Raw genomic sequence first — 22,305 nt, forward strand, 5'->3', positions numbered from 1 at the left:
TTCAAAGTGGTTGAACCACTTTATGCTCCCACCAGCATCATGTGATTTATGGTTACTCCACCCCCTCTCCAATATTTGCTACTGTCAGTCTTTTTCAATTCAGCCCTTGTAGATTCTACAGGTAGTGGTATCTCATTGTCTCTAGAAAATTTTGGTATGAATTGATTTTCGAAGTCAATGTAGTCCTGGTTATCCAGAATATATACCAAATTAGAATTCTATAATACCTCAACACTTACAAAGCCCCGTCACATAAATAATTTCATTTGGTTCTCAAAACAACCCTGCTATTGCTTCTAGTTTAGTGCTGGGAGCCTGAGGTCCAACTGCTTTCCCTGAATCTGGGTTCTCCCTGCTTGATTCCATTCTCCACAATGCCAGCAATTTCCACTCCAAATCATAGCTCTGATCATGTTACTCCCCTGGTGTAAGACCTTCGATGGCTTCCCGCTGTTCCCAGAGGAAAGCGCAAACGTCTCAGCTGGGTATTCAAGACCGTTCTGACCTGGTTCCAGTCCAATGTCCAACCTCATCGACCTTCTGACACCCAAACTTTGTCTCTTCATTTTTCTTGTAATTGTCTTTCCTAGATCACTGCCTTTATTTAAGGCTTTTTGGGGGCTGGAGGAGGGGCCGAAGTGCCCATAGCTAAACTCATTAGATATGAGGCTCCAATCTCCCCTTTCAAGTCAAATGTCACCCTATTTCCAGATCCCCCAGATTCCCCCATTTCCCTGAAGATGGAAGTATGTCTGTCTCCTATGGTGCCTTGTACTTAACACCGCCTTCGTGCACCAGAGCTATTTGTACATCTGTCTAGTGTCTTCCTGACTAGGCTGGGGTAGCCCTGGGGGAATACCTGTGTTGCATCCATCCCTGTCTGTCCAGTACCACACTCAGAGCCTGACTCTATTGATTCATAGGTGAGAACCTGGTCTCCATTAGCTAGACTGGACACTCCTTGAGGATAGGGATGGAGGTGGCTTGACCTCAGGGTCAAGGTCAGTGCTATAGCCATAATAAATGGTTTCTGGTCAGCTGGCTTGATCCAAGGCTCAAGGAAGGGCTCTGGTATCCATCTATCTATCCATCATCACCTGATGGATCCATCATCTACCCATCAACATTCATCATTGATTTATCATTCGTCCTTCACATATACTTTCAACACTCATCGATTTATCATTCATTTACCCTCCATTCATCCATCATTCACCTTCCACATATAAACTCAACATCCAACCTCTATCCATTCATTCATCCTTGCATTCTTCCCATCTACACTGCTGAGCACTTGTCTATACCTTTATAAGGCCCTGGGGATGCAAAGAATCGTACTTAGTCCTTGCCCCGAGGAGCTTACATTTTACCGGAACGTAGACACAGGAACACACCATTATACACTCAGCCTGAAAGATCTACTGCTCAAAGGGGTGAGTCTGGGTGTCCATCCCCCATGACAGTTAGCTTGGGGGCCACACCCCAGCCCATAAGCCCATCATTTCCCAAGACCCAGGAAGACTCAATGCAGCTTGGAGTCCCCATTTTCTGTGCAGCATACACTCTCCTTTTGCTTTTCTCCCCACTTGGCCCAGTGAATCCCTCCAGAGAGGGGTACACATTGTTGGGAATGAAGGGAAGAGCAGGTCTAGAATCCCTGCATGTCCAAGCTCAGAGAGGTTTACAGAATTTCAGTTTACAGATGAGAAAGTCAAGGCCCAGAGAAAAGACAGGACTAGTCCATTCCTGCAGCATCCGGGTTAGAACCCTGGTGGTCTTAGCCTTTGGTGGCTCTAAAGCTCTGTAATCCAACCAAATTGTACTCGGTTCTCCTAGTATGAAAAAAGGAGCTCATGTGGTTGAAGGGGGCGGGAGGCTGTAACGCTGCTCCTCAGGGCCCTTGGTTCCCTGTGCACCCCAGGGAGGCACGTCCCAGAGCTCCGGGGCTCTAAGGGTGGGCCTGTCAAGATGCCCTTCTTACAGTTTCCATTCTCCCCCAATCTCCTCCTCCTCCATGCCTTCCCCTCCTGGGGTTTGAGTCTGCTCAGGACGCGGCCCTTGGGTGGGCGAGACATACCTGGCGTGAGCGATGGCTGCCACCCACTCGTCACAATCCCTGGCGTCCTCTGTCCTCAGCTCCAAGGCTTTCTGGTTCTCGTGGCTGAAGTTAACCGTGAAATAATGCTGCACCAAGAAGAAGACAGCTCCAATTACCAGGGCGATCGGCACGGAACCGGCAGCGTCTCCTGTTAACAATCTGGCTGTTTTGCAAAGCACTCATTGCCACATCTGCTAGGCAAGGATTCATTATTCGTGATCATCAGAATGCCATTCTATTTAGCGGTTTCAAACTCTCTATTAAGGCAGGCTTTGTACCATGTAACAGAACCTATGCTTAGGCTATTGTAAGAAGGAAGCAAACCCCACAAAGTCCTATTTGCCAACAAACTGCAAAAAAGCCAGTTTTAAACCATCAGGTATGCTGGGGGAAAGGCAGAGAAAACACACCAAGAGAACATCCCCTTTGGGGACTGGGTATCAATTCAGGGCAGCATGCATTTAATTCACTCCACAAAAATGTTTCAACACACTCTTCTAGGTCCTGGAGTTAGAGCAATGAACAGATGGACCCTAGCAGAGCCCACCGGAAGCCAGCTCTGTGTTGGGTGCAGGTGACCGACTTAGAGCTGGTCAAATGTGGGGCCTGCTCCCCGAGCACCCAGGGAAGCAGAGGAGCCAACGAGAGACACACATCTGTAATATCGTTCTATGAATGAATACATGTAAAGCTCTTAGAACAATGCCCGAAATCTAGTAAGCACAAGTGTTTGCTATAATGAATGCAGTGCAACGATCATTACTGTCATGGAGGTAAGAAAAAAGGGCCCAGAGAAAGCCAGCCACTGATTCAGCCCAGGGAAAGGAGAAGGCCTTCCCAGAGGATGAGGCATTGGTTGGTCCAGGTTTTATTTCAGTTGATGGAAGGACGTGGAGGGAGCGTGGACATTGAGAGCACACGGCGTGCTTGGGGGTAGGAGGGGCCGTGCAGTGGGGTTAGGGATGCCAGAGAGGAGGCTGGGCGGGGGGCGGGGCCTGGCTGGTGGAGCTGAGCGGCGGGATGGGGTGGAGGAGAGCAGAAAGCCCAGGTTTCTGGCTGGAGCAACTAGGTGGGTGGGGATGCCATAGACTGGGGGAGGCATGGGCAGGATAAAGGGCAGGGGTCAGGGGGTCAGGGGTGGCGGGTGGACACGCAGACCCTGTGTGCCTGTAGGCCACGCCTCTGCGGGCTGCAGACAGGGGTCGGGGGCGTCAGCCTCGGGGCGGAGAGGAAAGCTGGGAGCAGACTCGGCCAGAGGGAGGGTGCACAGGCAAAGTGCTGGGGGCCCCACCTGCGGAGGCCTCCTGGGTCTGGTCCTGGAGAAACTAGGAGGAGAGAGGCAGGCAGTGAGGCGCAGAGAGGGCCCCCGAGGCCTGCCCATTCAGAAGATGCACCGCAGGCCACGGTGCGGTCCTGTGTCAGTGGTCACTGTCCCTTGTCCCTCCGTCCCTCGGGGCCCAGGCAGCAGGGAACAGCAGCATGAGGCACGTAAACTTATTTTTAGCTTCCGCTGACATGACTGTCTTTCTGTTAATTGTCGTTCTTGGTGGCAGCCAGAAGTGTGTGTGTGTGTGTGTGTGTGTGTGTGTTTTGCAGAGTCAATGTCTCTCACTTCTTTCCTAGGAAGCAGGTAACTGGCTGTCCTCCCCCTGCGAGGGAGCAGGTGAAAGCCGGAGCTACGGGTGACCACCTAAGCACTTTCCCCATCTCTCGAGAGGTGGTGAACACGCAGATGCTTGTTTCCCGCGATCTCATTTATTCCCATATTCACCAGGTGGAATAGGTATTATTATCTGTTTACTGCAGAGGAACCTGAGGTGCAGAAAAGTCAAGCCACTTGCCTGAGCCCACATGGCTGGAAAGCAAAGGAGCCGGAATAACATACCTTCCCTGGGCACCTACCGTCCACTCAGATCTTGGAGCTCCACTGCCAGCAACCGCCTGAGGATCTCACGAGGCTGGTGGTCTAGCAGGTGAATGGGGTGTTTCTGGGGGTTCTGGGGAAATGCTATCAATATCCATCATTTCTAGGGAGGAACAGGGACCCTGGGTACCATCAGAGCTCTTGAGACAGCCTCATAACCTCAGCTGGTGCTGGATCAGAGCTCTGACAGACCCCAGGTCACCCTTGAAAGCTGAACCACCCCTGGGCTTCCCCAGAGTTACAAGGATGTGCCAAGGCCAGAGGTGGGCCACTGCAGAGTGGCAGAGTGGACACCGGGCTCAAACTGGGGCCACTAGAGCTGCTGTGATGAGACCAGGACCACACCTTGGGCATTCTGCCCAACCAGAACTCCCTCAAAGCTTCTCAGAGTATGGCGGCCTCACTGAGAACAATACGTGGGCCTCAGCATGACCATGGGACAAGAGCTTAGCCACGTTTGCCAAAACGATGTGACCATATGGGTTCATGTGGGTTCTGGCTGGACCCCTCTGCAGAACAGAAGCATTGTTTTGGAATCAGCCCTGGGGCACTCTAGAGCTCTCCAGTCAAGACAGAGCCACATCTGAGGCCTCCCTGGGACACTGATGGGATCAGGGCTCACACACTATATGTGATCAAGGATGTGGGATAAATTCAGAAATAAACCCAGGGGCCTCCTCCGGGAACCCACATTTCAAATGTGGAATCCTGACAGGCCCAGCTAGAGTTGCTGGAACATATCTGGAAATGCAACAGAAGCAGAAACCACCAATGGACCATCCCTGACTTCATTAAAGAAGAAGCAAGATTTGGTGAAATTACTCCTGGAGCCTCACCAGGGCTGCAGGGATGGGCCCACAACTCCACCTGGGGCCTCCACAGAGCTTCCCTAGACCTGAAGTGAGAGATGGATACCTTGACTTGGGGCTCCACCAGAAGTCCCAAGATGGATCCCGAAACCCTCTAAGCATCAAAGTCAGACCCCTAGAACGATCCCAAACTACTCCAGGAGCCCCACCAGGTTCAGGGCAGAGCCTGCGGCTTCACCTGGGCTGCTAAGTATCTCCACCAGTGGGTCTCAACCCTGACTGTACATTGGGCTCTGCTGTCACTAGTCTGGGTGTGACCTGTGCGTCCCTTGGTGATCCTAATGTGTGGTCAAGGTGGAGAGCCACTCGCTGGTCTAGACCTTCACCTGAGGCCTCAGCAGGTTAAGAGGGATTGATCCAGAAACTACACCTGTGACTACCAAACCCCTAAGAAGGGACTCAGAAATGACAAGTTGGGTTGTGCCGAGACCAGAGTCATGTTCGGGTCCTTATCTTGGCTGGAGGAAATGTTCTAGAAGCACACCTGTGGCCTCACCTGGGTTCGAGGTACTATATTTAGAACTGGGGACTCACCAAGCTGAGATCCTGGGCTTCAGCTCATGCCTGGTCCCCAGGATGCCCTCTCTCTGACCTGTATCACCTGACCGCTAACTGACTCCTGCTGCCCCACGCCTGTGTGGGGCTGGATCTATGTCCCCTCCTGCCTCAGGATGGGCCTTTGTTTCCAAAGTCCCAAGTGCCTGTATGGTAATAAACTTCTATCTAGGACAGCTAAAGCAGATCTGAGCCTCTGGGGGTTGGGGAGGTAGGCTTGGAACCCTGCCTGCTTGGCCTTCCCCTTGCCTCCTGCCTGTCCCAACCGGCTGGTAGGGCTGCGGCACCTCCACAGGACGGAGAACATTGGGAAACCACTGACAGGTACGGTGACCAACCATCCCAGTTTGCCTGGGACTGAGGTGTTTCCGCGGGCACAGGACTTTCAGCGCCAAGACCGAGACAGTCCCGAGCAAACCGGGATTCTTGGTCACCCTACAAAAGGTGGAGGAGGTGGAAGTCCCAACAGCCGGGTCTGGGTCTGGCTCTGCTGCTCGGAGCCAAGGATTCTGGGCAACCTCTGCATCTCCCTCTGGCCAATGGGCATGACACTAACACTTGCCTTGGTCAGCTACACACAAGTGGCCTCAGTCATGAAAAATCAAGTTCTCTCCACCTTTAACTCTCTACCTGAATGATATCTCATTTGTGAATTCAACCCATATTTTTCAGTCCCCACTATAACCCAGACACTGTCCACCTCATGGTAATCAATGACACACACGAAAGCCCACGATGCTGAATGCTTTCTGCAAGGTACGGGCACTCCACATCATCAGGTCTTAGTGTATCTCTTTCCTGCTTCTTCTAGACTGTCAAATGTGCTGCCCCCGTCCTTCCCCATCAAAGCCATTATCAACTCGTAATGATTTTTTTTTTCCCGCCTTTGGGACGCCGTGTGGCATGCGGGATCTTCATTCCCCGACCAGGGATGGAACCCGCGCCCCCTGCAATGGAAGCTCAGAATCTTAACCACTGGACCGTCAAGGAAGTCCTGTAATGACTTTTTACTGTCTTTCCTACCACAGCAGAGAGTCTTAATCTGGGCTGCACATTAGGGATACCTGGGAATCTAAGAAAACACGGATGCTTGAGCCCCCTTCTCGGACACATTAAAGCAGAACGTGGGAGAAGGGGAACAGGGAGAGGACACGGTTCAGGCACTGGTATTTTTCAAAGCCCCCCGGTTGGTTCCAATGTTCACCCAGTGCTGGGAACCCCTAAGAGGGCGCAATGTCTGCAGCAGAAGCACCTCGTCCCCTCCCCGCATCCCCCCATGTTCTCCTAGAGATGCACGGTCCTGGAGCCGATGCCTGCATGCAGCCAGGAGTTCCCAGTTATTTGGAAGTGACACGGACAGACCAAATGAACGAGCTGTGTGTGCTGAACTCTAAGTACAAATGACAAAGAAGGAAGTGGAAGTGTCTCAGAGAAAAGCGGAGATGGGAGACCTGGTAACTAGAGTGGGAGTTGGGGAAGGTGGGGCGGAGAGAGATGGTTCCTGGTCCAGGCCTTGGAGACCCAGACACATGTTTTCTACTTGGGTTCCATTAATTATCACTGTAACTATTCTAAGAGTCCTCCTTAAGCAACAACCTTAAGCTGCTCTGAATGGGCTCCTGTTCCTTTCAAATAAATGATTCCTGACCAAGAATATCCCCAGAGCCTGGCACTGTTCCTCGGCCTGGGCATGGAATAGCCTTCATTTGCTGAATGGGTGACTGAATGCATTTATCACCATGGCATGGGAGCCCGGCTTATTCATTAATTAATAGCAAAAGCCACAAAGCAGGTAGCATTGAATCTGCTTCTCAGGCATGGGCGGGTGAGCTGGCTGGAAGGGTGTGGGCACTGGCTTTTCATGAACGAGGCTTATATCTCTTCAGGGGGAGGAGGCCCACTCACCTCATAAAGGCACTGAACAGTCCTGCAATGTAGGAACTTCTTCCAGAACTTATCCCATCATGGAACACTTTTGTTTTCATTTTTGGGAAGATCTATCAACATTCCAGAAAACCAGTGTTCCGGGGACTTTGGGACCCTGGACTTGTGGCATATGCCAGGCTTTGGAGTCGCCTGGGTTTAAATTTATTATTTATTATTTAGCTTCCGTGTCTCCAGCGTGTCTCTTCACTTCTGTGGACCTGTTTTCTCTTTCACAGAAAGGGGAGGCTATTACCCATCTCACAGGGTTCTGTAAAACAGATGATGTTGTGAAAGCTCCTGGTTCATAAAAGGGCTCATGATGGTTTTTAAACTAACTGAATCATTTGCAAGGTCCAAGAGATGGGTCTAATCAACCTATCAGTGGACAATTACTAGGAAAACCACATACATGTGCATTCACATGTGTGTGTACAAATAGCGTTCCCCCTAACATTCATGTTCGTCGGAATCTGTCAAGAAGACCTTATGTGAAAATATGTGGAATCTAAAAAAATGGTATAAATGAACCTATTTACAAAACAGAAACAGAGTCACAGATGTAGGAAACAAACTTATGGTTACAAGGGGGGACAGGTGGGGGGAAGGATAAATTGGGAGACTGGGATTGACATACACACACTACTATGTATAAAATAGATAACCAACAAGGGCCTACTGTATAGCACAGGGAACTCTACCCAATACTCTGTAATGGCCTATAAGGAAAAAGAATCTAAAAAAGAGTGGATATATGTATATGTGTAACTGACCCACTTTGCTGTACACCTGAAACTAACACAGCACTGTAAATGAACTCTACTCGAACACAAATTTAAGAAAAAGACCTTCTTTGAAAATAGGGTCTTTACAGATGTAATCAAGGTAAGATGAAGTCATACCAGATTAATAAGAAGAGGACTTAATACATAAAAAGAGGGAAATGTGGACACAGACACACAGGGGAGAAAGCCACGTGAAGAGGGAGGTAGAGACTGGAGAGGTGCATCTACAAGGCAAGGAACACCAAAGACTTCTGGCAGCCATCAGGAGCTAGAAGAGGCAAGGAAAAATTCTTCCCTCGAGACTTCAGAGGGACCATGGCCCTGCAGGCATCTTGGTTTCAGACTTCTAGCCTACGGAGCTGTGAAAGAATAAATTTCTGTTGTTTTAAACTAACCCCCCTCAAAAAAACAAAACCAAACCAATCCATATGCACATGTACACACACAGGAGGCATGGGAGAGGCTTAGAAACTGGAGTCATAGCTGTGCTAAGATCAAAGGATGGTTACGAATCAGCAATTTGGGGCATTGTTTCCATAACCTTCAGGTCCTATTTCTTTCTCATTTCTGGTATTCAATTGGTCACCAGGGTCTCTGCTCTGGATATCTCTGGAACTCTGCCTTCTGCCATCCTCACTGCCCTGCTTGCTTCCAGGCTTCCTCATCTCCCACCCGGGCCATTAAACTGCCCCCTCTGGTCTCCCTGCCCCTGGTCTTGCCCCCTCTGATTCATCCTGCTTGACCAGGATCCAGACCCACTGTCCTGTCTGGGCCCCTGCTCGCTGTCTCCTCCAAGAGGGAGGTGGGCTGGGGTCAGCTGCAGGATGGATGCCATCACTCTCGGTCAACCCCACCCCTTCCACTTAGTAGGTCCACTCTGGTGGCCTGGTCAGGCAGGGTCAGCTTCTCCCCCACTGGGTCCTGGCTCCTTCCTCCTGATCCATCTTTGGGGCCACAGTCCCAGCTGGCCCTGGCCTGGCAGTCCTCTCTGCCCGATGCTCCCGAAGTCCCAGTGCAGAGGGGACAGTGCCAGAGGGAACCTGAAGGGGCCTCAGGGGTGTGTGTGTGTGTGTGTGTGTGTGTGTGTGTGTGTGTGTGTGTGTAGATGCTCTGGCTGGAGTCCATCTCTCCCTCTGTAAGGGACTATCCATCCAGGCTCCCCGTCACCTGAGGTCCCTGCCCGCCTCTCACCGCTGAGATCCCAGGGGAAGGCTGTTTGCTCTCTGGCTCCCGCAGGAGAGATCCCGCTCTTGCCTGGGCCAGGCCACCCTGGGAGTGTGTTCTGCCCTCTCTCAGGGCTTCTGCAGCACCGTGCGTGGTTCTCAGCGCTGCTCCCTCCCCGCCCTGGCTGCACCAGCCTCGTGCTGGCCACACAGAGGGGCTTCACTGGGCACAGTATGTCCCAAATGGCCCTGCTCAACAGAAGTATTGGCCTCGAGCAGCCCCACTGGTGCTCCCACACCAATCCAGAAAAGACCTACCTATCCTGCCCTATGGTTGTGGCTCACCTGGTATGGCTCCACACGGGGTCTGGACACCCCACTTCATGACATTCTTCCCCCCTGCTCTGAGGGGGCCTCGTTTCACCGACCTCTGCCTCTGGGTTCTCAAGTCTTGGCCTTCCCAGGGCCTGGTTACTGCACCGTGACCTCTGCTCTGACCCGGGGATGAGCGCCTGTCTCAGACCCCGGTCTCCTATGGGCTCCTAAGAGTCCCAGGGCTGAGAGCTGCTACCGGGGACCGACCTCCTGGACACCTTATTGCTTGCTTCCTTCTACTCCCTGCCTGCCCCCTGGGGACAGGAACAGAGGTGGGAGGAGAGACAGGAATGTCAGAGCTGAAGAGCCCAGTGAAAGTCCCTCCCTCCCAGAGTCAGCCTTGAACTAGGCAGTGCTTGACCAGTGGCCTGGGGGACGGTGTCATCCTCCAAGCTTCTGCTGCTGATTGGTCTGTTTCCATGTACATTACTCCAGACCCCATGAGCCACAGCCACAGATGTCATGCCTGGCTGGTCCTGCACGAACACCTTTCAATCTGTCATCACAAGTCAATAAGCCTGCCCTTCCCCCTCCCACCAACAGCCTCTCTAGACGTTTGCTGAAAGAAGGAATGAATTTCAGTCTGGACATGTCTGCCTTTCACCTTCTGTTAGAAATGACCTATGCACAAAGGTGTTTATTAATTGCAGCTCTGTTTGTAATTAAGAAAAGACTATAAATTACCCAAATGTCCCTCGAGAGGAGGTTAGCTAAATAAACTACAGCACATCCACACAGTGGAATACTATGCAGCTGTAAAAAAAGACGAGGACAATCCATATACTTATAGAGAACTATCTCCACAATATAGTGAGAAGAACAGGTGTAGAATAGTGTTTGTAGTACGGTACCACTTGTATAATTATACAGATGTGCATATATATGGCCATAGAGCTATACATCTTTGCATATATTTGCATATATAATGTCTCTGGAAGAATGCCTAAGCAACTGGTAACATCAAAATCCTTTGGAGGGGCTTCCCTGGTGGTGCAGTGGTTGAGAGTCCGCCTGCCAATGCAGGGGACATGGGTTCGAGCCCTGGTCTGGGAAGATCCCACATGCCGCGGAGCAACTGGGCCCGTGAGCCACAACTACTGAGCCTGCGCGTCTGGAGCCTGTGCTCCGCAACAAGAGAGGCCGCGATAGTGAGAGGCCCGCGCACCGCAATGAAGAGCGGCCCCCGCTCGCCGCAACTAGAGAAAGCCCTCGTGCAGAAGCGAAGACCCAACACAGCTAAAGATAATAAATTTAAAAAAAAAAAAAATCCTTTGGAGAGGGGAACTGGATTGCTGGTGTCAGCAGCAGAAAGGAGCATTGTCAGTGTACACTTCTTTGTAACTTCTGAATGTCGAGCCATGGTAATATATTACCAATTCCAAAATTTTATCTATCTATTTATTTATTTTTGGCCATGCCATGTGGCATGTGGGGATCTTAGTTCCCTGACCAGGGATCAAACCTGTGCCCCTGGCATTGAGAGCGTGGAGTTTTAAACACTGGACCTCCAAGGAAGTCCCAATTCTAAAATTTTAAAATAAAAGGCAGTGGCTGTTTGAGAGGCCCAGCCGGCCATCCACTCCCCAGGTTCTCCAACCTGCACCCTGCACTCCTGGTCACCAGGACACTCCTCTTTTGGACCCCAGCGGTGCAGCGTCCTGGAGAGTGATCTCCACCAAACATGCTTAGCCTGCCCTGAGAGCCCACAGGAGCCACTGATGGGGTGGGACCCTGTTTTTGCAGTGATTCTGCCCTGGAGATCGTCATCACTTCCCCACTGGTCCCCTTTATGAAAGCCCCTGGATATACAAGTGCTCTTGCTTGAGGAATTGCACCACGTCTTTCCAGGAGGCAATGGGTGTCCCATAACCAGCTTGTTTCCCTTTTTTGTCCAGGCTACCAGGAAGTTCTCAGATGTAATTACTTACCTGCCTCTCCTCACCTGTGCCCACACCGTATGGGCTCTCCTTTTGGAACACCAGCCCCTCCCCCAGGCCCCCAAAGCCTGTGGATCTGACCAGAGGTGAGGGGAGCCCAGGTGACAACCAGTGTGGCCGGAGGGCAGGTAAGGCCCCTTGCGGGAGAAAGAGGGTAGAAGGGCAGCAGCAGGCTCGGGGCAAGGTGAGTGGGCATGCAGAGGATGCTGCATGATTGACTAGGTGCTTCCAAACTATTTCACTCATTTCTTGCGTGTGGCTAAGAGTCTAAGAGACAATTAAATAAAGTTGGTTATATTTTTACTCACATAGTCTGACAGAGGAAAAGTCAATCTAGATCAAGCCTGTCTGAATTTCTAGATGGGTTTCTGGAATACTGGCTAAGGTTGCTAAAAATTCATTCATTCACTCTTCTAAAATGAATTTTATTTTAAGGTCTGAGTTAGATTTTCCAAGTTGAAAAAAAAATCAAAATTCAAGTAGGAAGTATCTTCTTGAAAATCATTCTCTCTTTTTTTCAGGGGAAAGAAGTTGCATCAGCCTTGCTGGATTAGTAAGATCTGGTCTTTAAGTATAAATTGCTGAATTTAACAGTTGGCCTGGATGTCCACTGACCTGAACAACCTAGAACAAGGAGGGCTGACATTTATTAGCAGTGACAGCTCAGGGTCTGGCACAACACAGACACTCAGGTATTTGTGGGGAGATGAGCTCCCTCTATCTGAGGTTTATCTGCCAAATGGGGATTCTCTCTCCCCTGTGTAGAACTGCAGTAACAGCAGCGTTACTTTGGTGGTTACCGGAAATGCTAAGCCTGAAAAGGACTTTGTAATCTGTAAGCTGCAAAGGTGCTCTATCTGAGTGGTGGCTGGAGGAGAAGGTATGGTAGGACAGCACCTGGTGCTTTCATAGGATGAGAACTTGACACTCCCTGCCATTGCCCACCGAGCCCGGGAGGTGGGAAGCCCCAGAGGCTGTGGGGTGCATCCTGGGCATGCAGGAGCTAGGGATGGTCTTTGCAGCACAGCGCAAGCCCAGGTTTCAGTGACATGGTGACGCAGCGACCCGGCTGGGATGGGAGTGGAGGGGGGAACTTCAGTGCTCGGCACTCCCCAAATTCAGGCCTCTTTTACTGCTCAGTTCTACAGCCTCCTCTGACCTGAACTCCTGCCTCCAGATGGGTCGTCCTTCTGTCTCTTCTCACCCGGGCGTGATCTCTCCAGCACAGAGATCACAGCAGTCCGTCTCTAGCGGAGAGACCTGTGCCGGCTCCCCACCGCGCTCTGTAGCCTGCACACAGGCTTTGGGGGCCAGCTCTGCCTACCCTGCAACCTACATTCCTGTCCTTCTTGTCCCTTTCTTGGTGGAGTCTCCCTGATGCCCCCAGGCTGGAAGGAGATGCCCCTGTAAGTGTGAGCACAGATTCTGCTTTCTGTCATTAAACCCATCAAGACGGCGCCTTTGCCTTTCTCCTCAGCTACTCGTGTGTGTGTGTGTGTGTGTGTGTGTGTGTGTGTGTGTGTGAGATGATCAGATCTGCATTTTGGAAAGTGGTCTGGCTGCGGAGAGGCACGGGGATGGCGGCACGCAGCGGATGTAGGGAGACGGTTCTCCCAGCATCTCTAGAGCCCTGCTTTCAGGCACGTGGTGGGTCTGCACGTCCCCACCGCCGCTGAACTGAAGCCACATGACGTGCCTTGTGGTCATATGGTCAGCATGGGTCACTTCCGGGGGGCGCTTTAAGAGCCAGGGAGAGATCTGCCACATTCTCTGCCCTTGGCTGAGGCAGCTGTGGAGGCAGGTGTCAGGACGAATCTCCATCAGGCTGGGTCCCTGAGCGATCACAATGAGCAGTGCCCTCCTGCCAACCGCATGGGACCTAAAGCATGAGCAAGAAATAAACCTCTGTCATGTTCATGCAGATCTGGGGCTTGGTTGTTACTGCAGCATGATGTCACTCATGCTGACCAATACACCTGTTAGGAGGCCCCCACCTAAGTCCAGACAAGAGATGATGGCTGTCTGGACTAGAGCCTTGGAGGAAGAGAAGGACAAGAGTGAATGGTCTGAGAGAGATTTAGGAGGTGAAATCGATGGGGCTGGGTGAAGGTGTGGCTGCCTGGGATGAAGGAAGCTCCTGCAGCTATTTTGTCTCTTTCAGGGGCATGCTTGCTCAGACATTCTCAGAAACCCATAGGTTATTTGAGATAAGATTTACCATCCTACCTTTATATCCAGGGTCAGGGCTCCGTGTTGACTCACTTCAAACCTGCCAGAGACCCAGGTGATCTGGGTCATTGCTTCATGCAGGAAGAGCCTTGTCCTAAAGGTGAAAGCTGAAGCCACAACAGCTACCGTGAATTGATCGGACCTACGGTGCTACGCTAGGGCTTTACAAATAGCATCAAGTACAACACTCAGAACAGGGCCGCCGGGTAGCCTGTGTTAACGGTTTCCATCTCACAGATGGGGAAACTGACGCTCAGAGAGCAATAAGACCTTCCCTAGGTAGGAGGTGACAGAGCCAGGATCCAAAGCCAGTCTGTGTGGCTCGAAACCCACAACTTTTACCTAAGGCTGCGTCATTGCCAGAGACAGAGAAACCCCTCAGTGAATGAGCTGGGAGTCGAGGCTGCGCCCCCTCTCCGAGCAGCGGATGATGGGCAGTGGGGGAGTCCGAGGCTCCCAGCTGCTCCCTGCACGACAGTCGCCTTTACCGAGGTGTTTGGGCGTTGGCAGTGTTCTGGGCCCCCCTCAAGTGCACGCGTCACCAACTCTCCTGCATAAACATCGGGGGCTGAGTCCTGTTCTTGGCTCTGTACACATGGGCGCCGGCTCCAGGCTCCCACGGATTCCAGGGAAACGGGACTGCAGGGTGTGGATGCCTGCCTTGGGGTGTTTATCCTTGACTCCTGGGATTCGAGGTGCAAGGTTCCCACCCAAGCAGAAACAAAAGCTGCTTCACAGATGTCACCAGAGAGGCAGTGGCATCATTTCGCTTGCTGTTAATTCTCTCTCTCTCTCTCTCATTTTTCATTTATCTCGGCAGAGGATGGTAAACTCACACAGTCCCTCAGCCCAAGTCTTTCTGCTGTGCTTGTGCTTGGAGAGCTAAGGTTTTAGAGTCAGGTGGACCTGGGTTCACGTGCCAGCTTTGCCACGTATGCTCTCTGTAACCTTGAACAAGTTACTTACCATCTCTGAGCCTCAGTTTGGTCATCTCAAAAATGGGTTACCAGGTATAACCTCACAGGGCTGTTGGGACGATTAGGGGAGGTATTGTATGTAAAACATGCACTCCGGCCCTTACGTTCTAAGGGGAAGGAAGACCCTTCACAAACCACCAGCCAAATACATCAATTAATCCCAACCTGATAAGCGATGGGGATGAAGGAGAGAGGGTTGTCCCTGCCTGTGATGGGGGACCTGGGGCTCCTCTAGCTCCTGCAGTGAGGGGAGGCCCTCAGGAGGTGACTTTTAGGCTAAAACCTAAAAGGAGGTCTTAGGAGGAGGAGAAGTTGGCCACTAAAGGCTGGGGGGAGTAGGCGATCATTCCAGCCACAGGGAGCAGCCACTGCAGAAGCCTTGAGGTGGGAAAGAGGCAGGTGTAGGGTGAGGGAGGAGGGGGATGGGAGGGCGGGGCAGAGTTAGCAGGGCAGGCAGAGGCTGGAGCCCGTTGGGCCCTCCAGGTCATGCTGGAGAATCTGCATTTTTTTCCTAAAGGCAATGAGAGCCAGTGACACTTTCAGTGGCTTAGTACATGGTCAGGTGTGCCCTTTAGAAGCTCACTCTGGTGGCTTGCTGTGTGGCAGGGGACTGGCGTGGGGCGAGGTGGGACCATGTGAGCGAGTTCAACACATCAAGCCTGACACTGTGAGCTCCTGAACCAAGGCAGGGGCAGGGAGAGAGTCCGGACTCCTTAGGATGGAGAATTCCTGGCACTTGGTGTTTACCGTGGGAGTGAGTCTAGGGAGAGCGCCCTACTCCACTGTGAGACCTCTGAAGACAAGGATTAAGTTTGATTTTTCTCTGTATCCACAAGACCCAGCATGGGCTTCACACGGAGAGCCAAAATGTTTACGGCACGCACAAACGGCAGTGAGATTTTAGTGTAGGCTTGTGTATGTACAGTCTGCTTCTGACCTTCATCCCACTGTCGCCAAGCAGAGGGGCAGGGACCTGGTACTTCCTTGTCCCAATTAAGGTGTCATTACTGAGCCTCTTCAACCTCATTTCAGTGCTAGAAATAGTTGGAGGCTGGGGTGGGGAGATGGGCACCCCACACCTGCTGGGCTGGGCTTGGTTTGGAACCGCGGGGCAGCCCTGCTGGCCCTTCCATAGGTGCAAGGATCGTGGGCTGAGTTGCTGGCACCCCGTGTGTGTGGATGACGTCCCTGTGTCCCTGTGTCTGGGGGGATGTTGCTTTTCGAGTACACTTATTCCCCTACATTCAGGTTTGTGTTTTTCTGATTGGCCCAGAGGGCTGAATGTGCTACAGCAACAGGCAGGCAGGCTTTGTGGTGAAGACAGCACAGCTGCAGAGAAAGCCAGAGAGCATTTCAGCTGCTGCCTTGCTGGGTGGTGCTGGTGAGATTGTTTCCTCATCTGCAAACCGGGCACACTCATGACTTTAGGGCTGTTGTGAACAGGTATCCACCAGGCCAACCAGAAATGTGTCCTGCGAATGAGGACCAGGAGAGGGACTTCCTCTTGTCTCCAGGGAAAGGCACCCACTGGGTGGATAACATGTGCTAATGGGCACCCCCAGCTTCCGGAGCCTCTGCCCACATCAGTGCTGAGATTCTGGCTGAAGGGATCTGTCTGTGTCCCTTCTGTTTTACAGGAATCAGGAATCAGTCTGGGGGTCTACATTTTGATCCCTTCTGGTTGGGGCGGGGGAGTGGGGTAAGGGGAGTACTGGGGTTGGTTTGGTCAAGTCCACCACTGAGAAGCTGGGGTGGAAGCTCTATTTCGGGGGGCTGGGAGTGAGGGTGGGAAAAGCCAGTGTGGGGTGACTCCATGCCAAAGCAGGGCAAGAACCCCAAGGGTCAATCTCTGAACCCAAATTCTAAGTCCAGGGCCTCTGGCCCTTCAGTGTGTGGGCTGTAGGGTCAGAGGTGAGGAGGTCAGGGCTGAGCAAGCAGGGCTCAGGCCAGCGTGCGGAGGGGTGCTTGCAACTGCCAGTCAGCATAGGAGCGCGGCTGTGCCCCTCCGATTTCAAGAGCCCTTGGGATTCCAGGCCAGAGCTACCACAGACGCAGTCAGAGCAGTGTAGAAGCAGCCAGAGGATAGCACATCATGCTAGGATGGGCCTGGGCTCCCAGAGCACCCTGGGAGCCCTTCCTATTAGAGCATCTTCACAGTGTAAGGTACCATCTTTATCTGTGTTAATCTTCCCTGGGGGCCGGGGACTGTGACATCCAGCTTCCTGGGCCTGCGACCCCACGCCGGGCCTGGATTGGTGCACAGTCAGTCCTCAGGACGTGAAATGTGGAATTGACAAGCTACACCAGTAAGTTCAGCTCAGTTAGTATCTCCTGAGCACATACTATGTGCTTTGTCCCTGACTCATCCCTGTCATTGGGGTGGTTCCCAGCCAAGACTTGGTTTCTATTTCTCGAGAAACCATCTCTGGCCCTTCCAGATGGAAGCTGCCTGCTTAGGCCTGGATAAAAATGACATCCTCCTAAAACCAAGACTTCACTAGATGTTGGCCAGTCCAAACTGATAGCCTCTTTGAGGCCTCCTAACATGGGTTCTCTGCCACAGGCCCAGCAGGTTTTGAATCAAGGTTTCCTGGGGCTTACAAGGCAAACCCAGTCACAGAACGGCTTGGCGCCGGGCCTCTCATGAGGGTGCTCTGTGGGTGCTATGGGGGCTCCCCCTCAAGGAGAAACACGGAGCAGCTGCGGAGGCCGTCAATTTTACTCAAAGGTTTAGAAAAGAAAAAGATATAAGTTTTTATAGACACGTGCAGACCAAAGGAACAGGATCTACTTTTCCATACGAGCCAAACTCTCCGTCTGGAGTCAAAGGGAACATCTCTATACGTGTACGAAACAAACCACACATCTTTAACAGAAATTTGCACCTGAGCTGGGCAGCACCAGACCATCCCCTACTATTCCCAACCCTCTTCTGTTCTCTTGTGCCAGGAGGGCTACTCTTGTGACCACATTTGAGGATCTCTGACTGTTGGTGTTCTGGGGAAACGGCTCAGACCACGTGTGCACATGGTCAAGTGGTTTTGCACTCCTGTCCCTCCCATAATCCACTGCTAGCACGATTTAACACCCGAGCCAAGAGGTGAATGATCTGGAATCAACGTAAGATCTCATTTTCAGGAGTTCTTAGACATTGGGTGAATTCTAGGTCTGATTCTGCCACCGAATCAGAATCAGGTAGGTAATTTCTTCCCAATCTGCTCTTCAGTTTCCCTATCTGTAAAATGGGAGGAGTGGGCTGTACAATCTCTCTGAGGTTCCTTTCAGCTTCAACATTTTATGTTAGACCTCTGTTCCTTGTCTAGGTGGGTATAATTCAGATTCAATTAACATTTATCATGTCAAACTAAAATGGATTGTGAGCATACTTCCATAAACATTACTTGTGTTCTCAAAACCCCAGAAGGATAGGTGTTATTACCTTCATTTTGTTTACAAAACAGAGGCTCAGAGAAATTTAGTGTGTTAACTGAGGTCACACAGACAGGAAGTTGCAGAGCTGTGATTCAGTCTCAGGCCTGTTTCTGGCTTTGTGTCCAAGGGGCTGAGAGCACACACTGTGTGCCCAACAACAACTCAGCTTCCTTCAGCCCTCTCTCCCTGCCTGCCCGGGAGCTCAGCTCTGTGCTCTGGGGTAGGGGGCCAAGGATGGGCACCAGTTGGGGCTATAGGCCACTGGTAGTACAGGTGGACTTTGGCCAACAAGTGTTGATAATGTTCTGGAAGGCTGGCAAAGGGCAGGTTATCAAGGGCTGAGAGAGCATCTCTAGCCTAGCCTGGGTCTGGCTCTCCCAGGTGAGTCTTCCAGGCCCCATTTGTACCTTTAGCTTAAGGAGCTGCCTGCTCTTTGCTTTGCTTTGCCATCTGGGAGCCCCTACCTGCCATACGGCTTGCCATCCCCAGAGACCCAGCCTCAAATATTCCTGTCCACCTTTCCCAGCCTTCGAAATCATCTCGCAGTACCTCTGGGCTGAGGGCAGGGAAGGAAGAGATGTGCTGCAGGGACTGAGCTCAGATCTGTCTCGACCATTAGGAGGGCGACTTCAAGGATGCTTTTATTTCAGCCAATTCAATCACCACCAGTCTGCCTGCAATAATGGCTTTTGAGCCCTCAGTTATCTTCCCAGAACCTTAAGGTGGCCTCAACTCCCGGCATGACACTGGGCAAGTAAATTTCTCTCTTTTGGCCTCAGTGTCCTCAACTAGGCAATAACCAGCTGGTTGGGTCCCCATGGATCGCAGGTCCCTCCCAGCGGTGACATTTTAGCATTCACTATCTTTGACTTTACCTTCCCAGAGGAGGGGGACAGACTAGATGCCTTTGGAGAGTGCATCGATCTTAAAAATTGCACTCCCGCTCTCTGGTGCTCTCACTGGGCGCCCGCAGGTGCTACTCCATCCCTCCACACCAAAGGCGCACCCGCACCCCGCCCAGGCCCCCGGTAGATCCAGGTCCGGCCTTTTAGCCTCGCCAACTCCGGAAACGCTAGAGCAGCGCTAGAGCCGCGACTGCGGCGGCGGCGGAGGCGCAGGGGGCGGAGGAGGAGAGATGCGCCCACTTGTCCCGCGGCCTCCGCAGCGGCCCTGGCCCCAGCCCCGGCGCATCAGAAAGGTCCCTGGAACCCTTCGGTTTGTTGCTTGCGCCTGGGGCCGGCTGGGAGTGCGCTACCGGTCGATGGCACCTAACCGACCCCTGCGGCCTCGCAGCCGCCCAACTTGGCAGAGCGAGCGCAGGCTCCTCTTCGCTCCCAGCCGCGGTGAGGTAGGGGCCGCGGCGCTCGCACGCCTCCGTCTCGCCCCTCCCGTGCCTAAGCGCGGGGAATTACATCCCCCCGGTCCGGGGCTCTCCCGGGTGGGAGTGGAGGTGGGAGCACCATTTCTGGCTGGATGTGGGTCTACATTCATTGCTTCCGTCTCCCGCGGGAGCCCATCTCTCTCCGCACCTCATTCCCCTCCGCGTCTCGCCCGCTCTGCGCCCGCCTCCCACCGAGCTCACCGGGTGAAGGGCAGCCGCAACCCACACCCGCTCCCCGTCCGCAGTCCCTGACCTCTCTGGCCACCGCGGGGTCACCGCCCGCTTAGGCCAACCCTCCCTTCTCGCCGAGAGCGCCGAGAGTAGAGGGACTAAAGTTCGGGCGCCTTCGGCCGGCGGAAGGGCCTGCGCCCCGAGGGCCGCGGCCCGGCCGCTGGGAGGTCACACGCGGCGCTGGCCTCACCTGTTTCTCCAGCGGCTCCTTGGCCGAGAGCGTAGGCTTGGGGGAGGGCGCGCGGTCGCAGACGCAGCCCTCCAGCAGGTAGAGCCCCGAGGGCCGCGAGCTCGAGTCGCTCTCGAAGTAGAAGAGCAGGTTCTGCAGCAGCGCGAACCACTTGGTTTGCCATTTTGTGTTGTCCGAACTCCGCTTGCTCAGGTACCCCTTGCGCGTGCCGTCCTTGCGCGCCAGCAGTCCCAGGGACGCGACGTGGCCATCGTTCAGCCGGATCCCCTTCTGCATGGTGCTCGGAGGCCAGCTAGACTCCACGCGCTTACATCTTCTCCGCGCGGCACCCGGCAGCCCCTGTCCGTGCGCGCTGCGCGCTGCCTCTGTCAGGCGTTCGCTCGCTCCTTCTCGCTCTCCCCTCCCCCCAAATTTCTACAGTCCGGGATCTGGCGCCGAGCCGCGGCTGCTGGAATCCGGATGTACCATTCCCCTCCAGAACCTCTTCCCCGCTTCGCAGAGCCCCCGGGCCCTGGAGATGGCTCCCGACCCTCCCCTGGCGCCGGGCAAACTGAGGGACTGGCGAGCTGCGCGCTGGCGAGGGGCAGGCGGAGTCATGTGACGCCGATCCCTCGAAGAGCCCGCTTTAGCAGCGCGGACAGGGACACACGCACGCAGCCCGCCGAGGCGCAGAGCCGCGCGCAGGCTGCACCTTGGCGCCTCCTCCCCCTCCCCGGACACACAGACGCACACGCACAAACAAATCCTGTCCTCCCTCCCCTGATCTCCTCTTCTCCCCTTCGGGTGTTAAAAAGCAAATCAGATCAATCTCCGTTTAACCCAGTGGAACACCGGAGGCTCGCCATCCCTGGAGTTTGTGTTTTTGCGCCCCGCCGCGGCGCACTGTAGACCTGGGGTTAAGTCCCATTTGTCATTTTTCTCCTCCAAAGGCTTTCTGCTGGTACTTTATTTTTCTAATCCGTAGTGGATGGAGGAAGGTGGATGGCGAAACAGAGCTGAAAGAGCTTTCAGTTCTAATATTTGCGTAATCGGCCAGGTCACATTCATTTCAGCATCCAGCCCCACTTCTGGTGGCTTCCCCAGCGACCTAAGGACAATACAGACGGAGACGTGGAGGGGGAGGTGAGCGTTTATTTTATTTTATTTTGAGTGTTGCCATAATTACGGGCGCCACCCCCTGCGCCCTGAGGTCTGGCCGGCGAGCCGCTGCTGGGAGTTTTCTGCAAATACCCTCCAAAGCCTGAAGGCGGGCTTCAAACGCAGGCGCCGGGGACCATGGGAGCCTTCAAATAGCTGCGCTGGCGCAATGATACCTTAATGATAGATTTTCCGTTCTTATTTTTAGCTCCCATTCGCCTACACAGTTACACGGCATTTATCCGAGAACGTCACAGCGCCCGCCTGCTGCACCGGGAGGGCGCGCGGGCCGCCGGGCAGCCGGGGCGCTGGAGCGGGGAGCGCGCACCGCCGTCTGCCGCAGAGGGCAGCCGCCTCGCTCGGGCCGGGAGCGGCGCCCAGCCCGGCCTGGCCTGTTTGCAGCGGGGATAGGCGGCCGCGTAGCTCTCAAGAGGAAGGAAGGAAGAAAGCACACCATTTTTCAGAACCTGCGGGCCCCCCCCCCCCCCACCACGGGCAACATGCACACACCCTGGTCTGGAGCGAGGGAAGGGCCTGGGAATCAGGTAGCCCTGGGAAGGCCCAGGGAAGTCCACGGAGAGACACCCGGCTGTGGCTGAATTGGACCTGCCCCGGTCCTGGGCACAATGGCGCAAGCCTGCCTTTTTTAGGTGGGGACAATTCCGAGGGAGAGATTGACCGTATTAACCTTACTCTTCCCTCTCGGTTCCCACGCTCCGGGCTTGGGAACTGTCTAAGGACGCGGTGAGGCTGATTTTTCTTCCCGAATAATGAAAGCAAAGAAGGGAGATGGCTAGGCTTCTTTAGTCTCGATTTTCCCAAGAAGGTCCCTATACTGTGACCACCTTTACTTCTCTTTTGCCCTCTTTATGGAAGCAGATTTTCCAGAAGTAACGTTCCTAATCCAGGCTCCCTTCGTGTAAACTCTTCTATTAGGAAGCCTGATACAGAGGCCAAGGAAGCGTCAGGGAAGGGACACTGTTCTAAGTGCTTCAGATCCTCTAAGTTGTTTAATCCTCACACAACTCTGTGGAGTAGTGTCCACCCCTCCCCCCCCCCCCCCGACCCCTCATCAGCTCCATTGTACAGAAGCGGGAAA

At 53.3% G+C, this 22,305-nt stretch overlaps 1 protein-coding gene across 1 annotated transcript in view; it reads right to left on the bottom strand.

The window, feature by feature from the left end:
- RASGRF1 (Ras protein specific guanine nucleotide releasing factor 1) overlaps positions 1–20,345 on the bottom strand; it is a 106,809-nt gene extending 86,464 nt beyond the window's left edge. The window contains exons 1-2 of the mRNA XM_059915342.1: positions 20,070–20,345; positions 2,078–2,184 (exon numbers count right to left, since the gene is read on the bottom strand). Of these exons, the coding sequence (XP_059771325.1) occupies positions 2,078–2,184; positions 20,070–20,345 (383 nt within the window). The remainder of the gene's footprint in view (positions 1–2,077; positions 2,185–20,069) is intronic.
- Between the last annotated feature and the right edge of the window lie 1,960 nt (positions 20,346–22,305).

Source organism: Balaenoptera ricei, chromosome 2 (assembly GCF_028023285.1).
Source record: "Balaenoptera ricei isolate mBalRic1 chromosome 2, mBalRic1.hap2, whole genome shotgun sequence".
Lineage (NCBI taxonomy): Eukaryota > Metazoa > Chordata > Mammalia > Artiodactyla > Balaenopteridae > Balaenoptera > Balaenoptera ricei.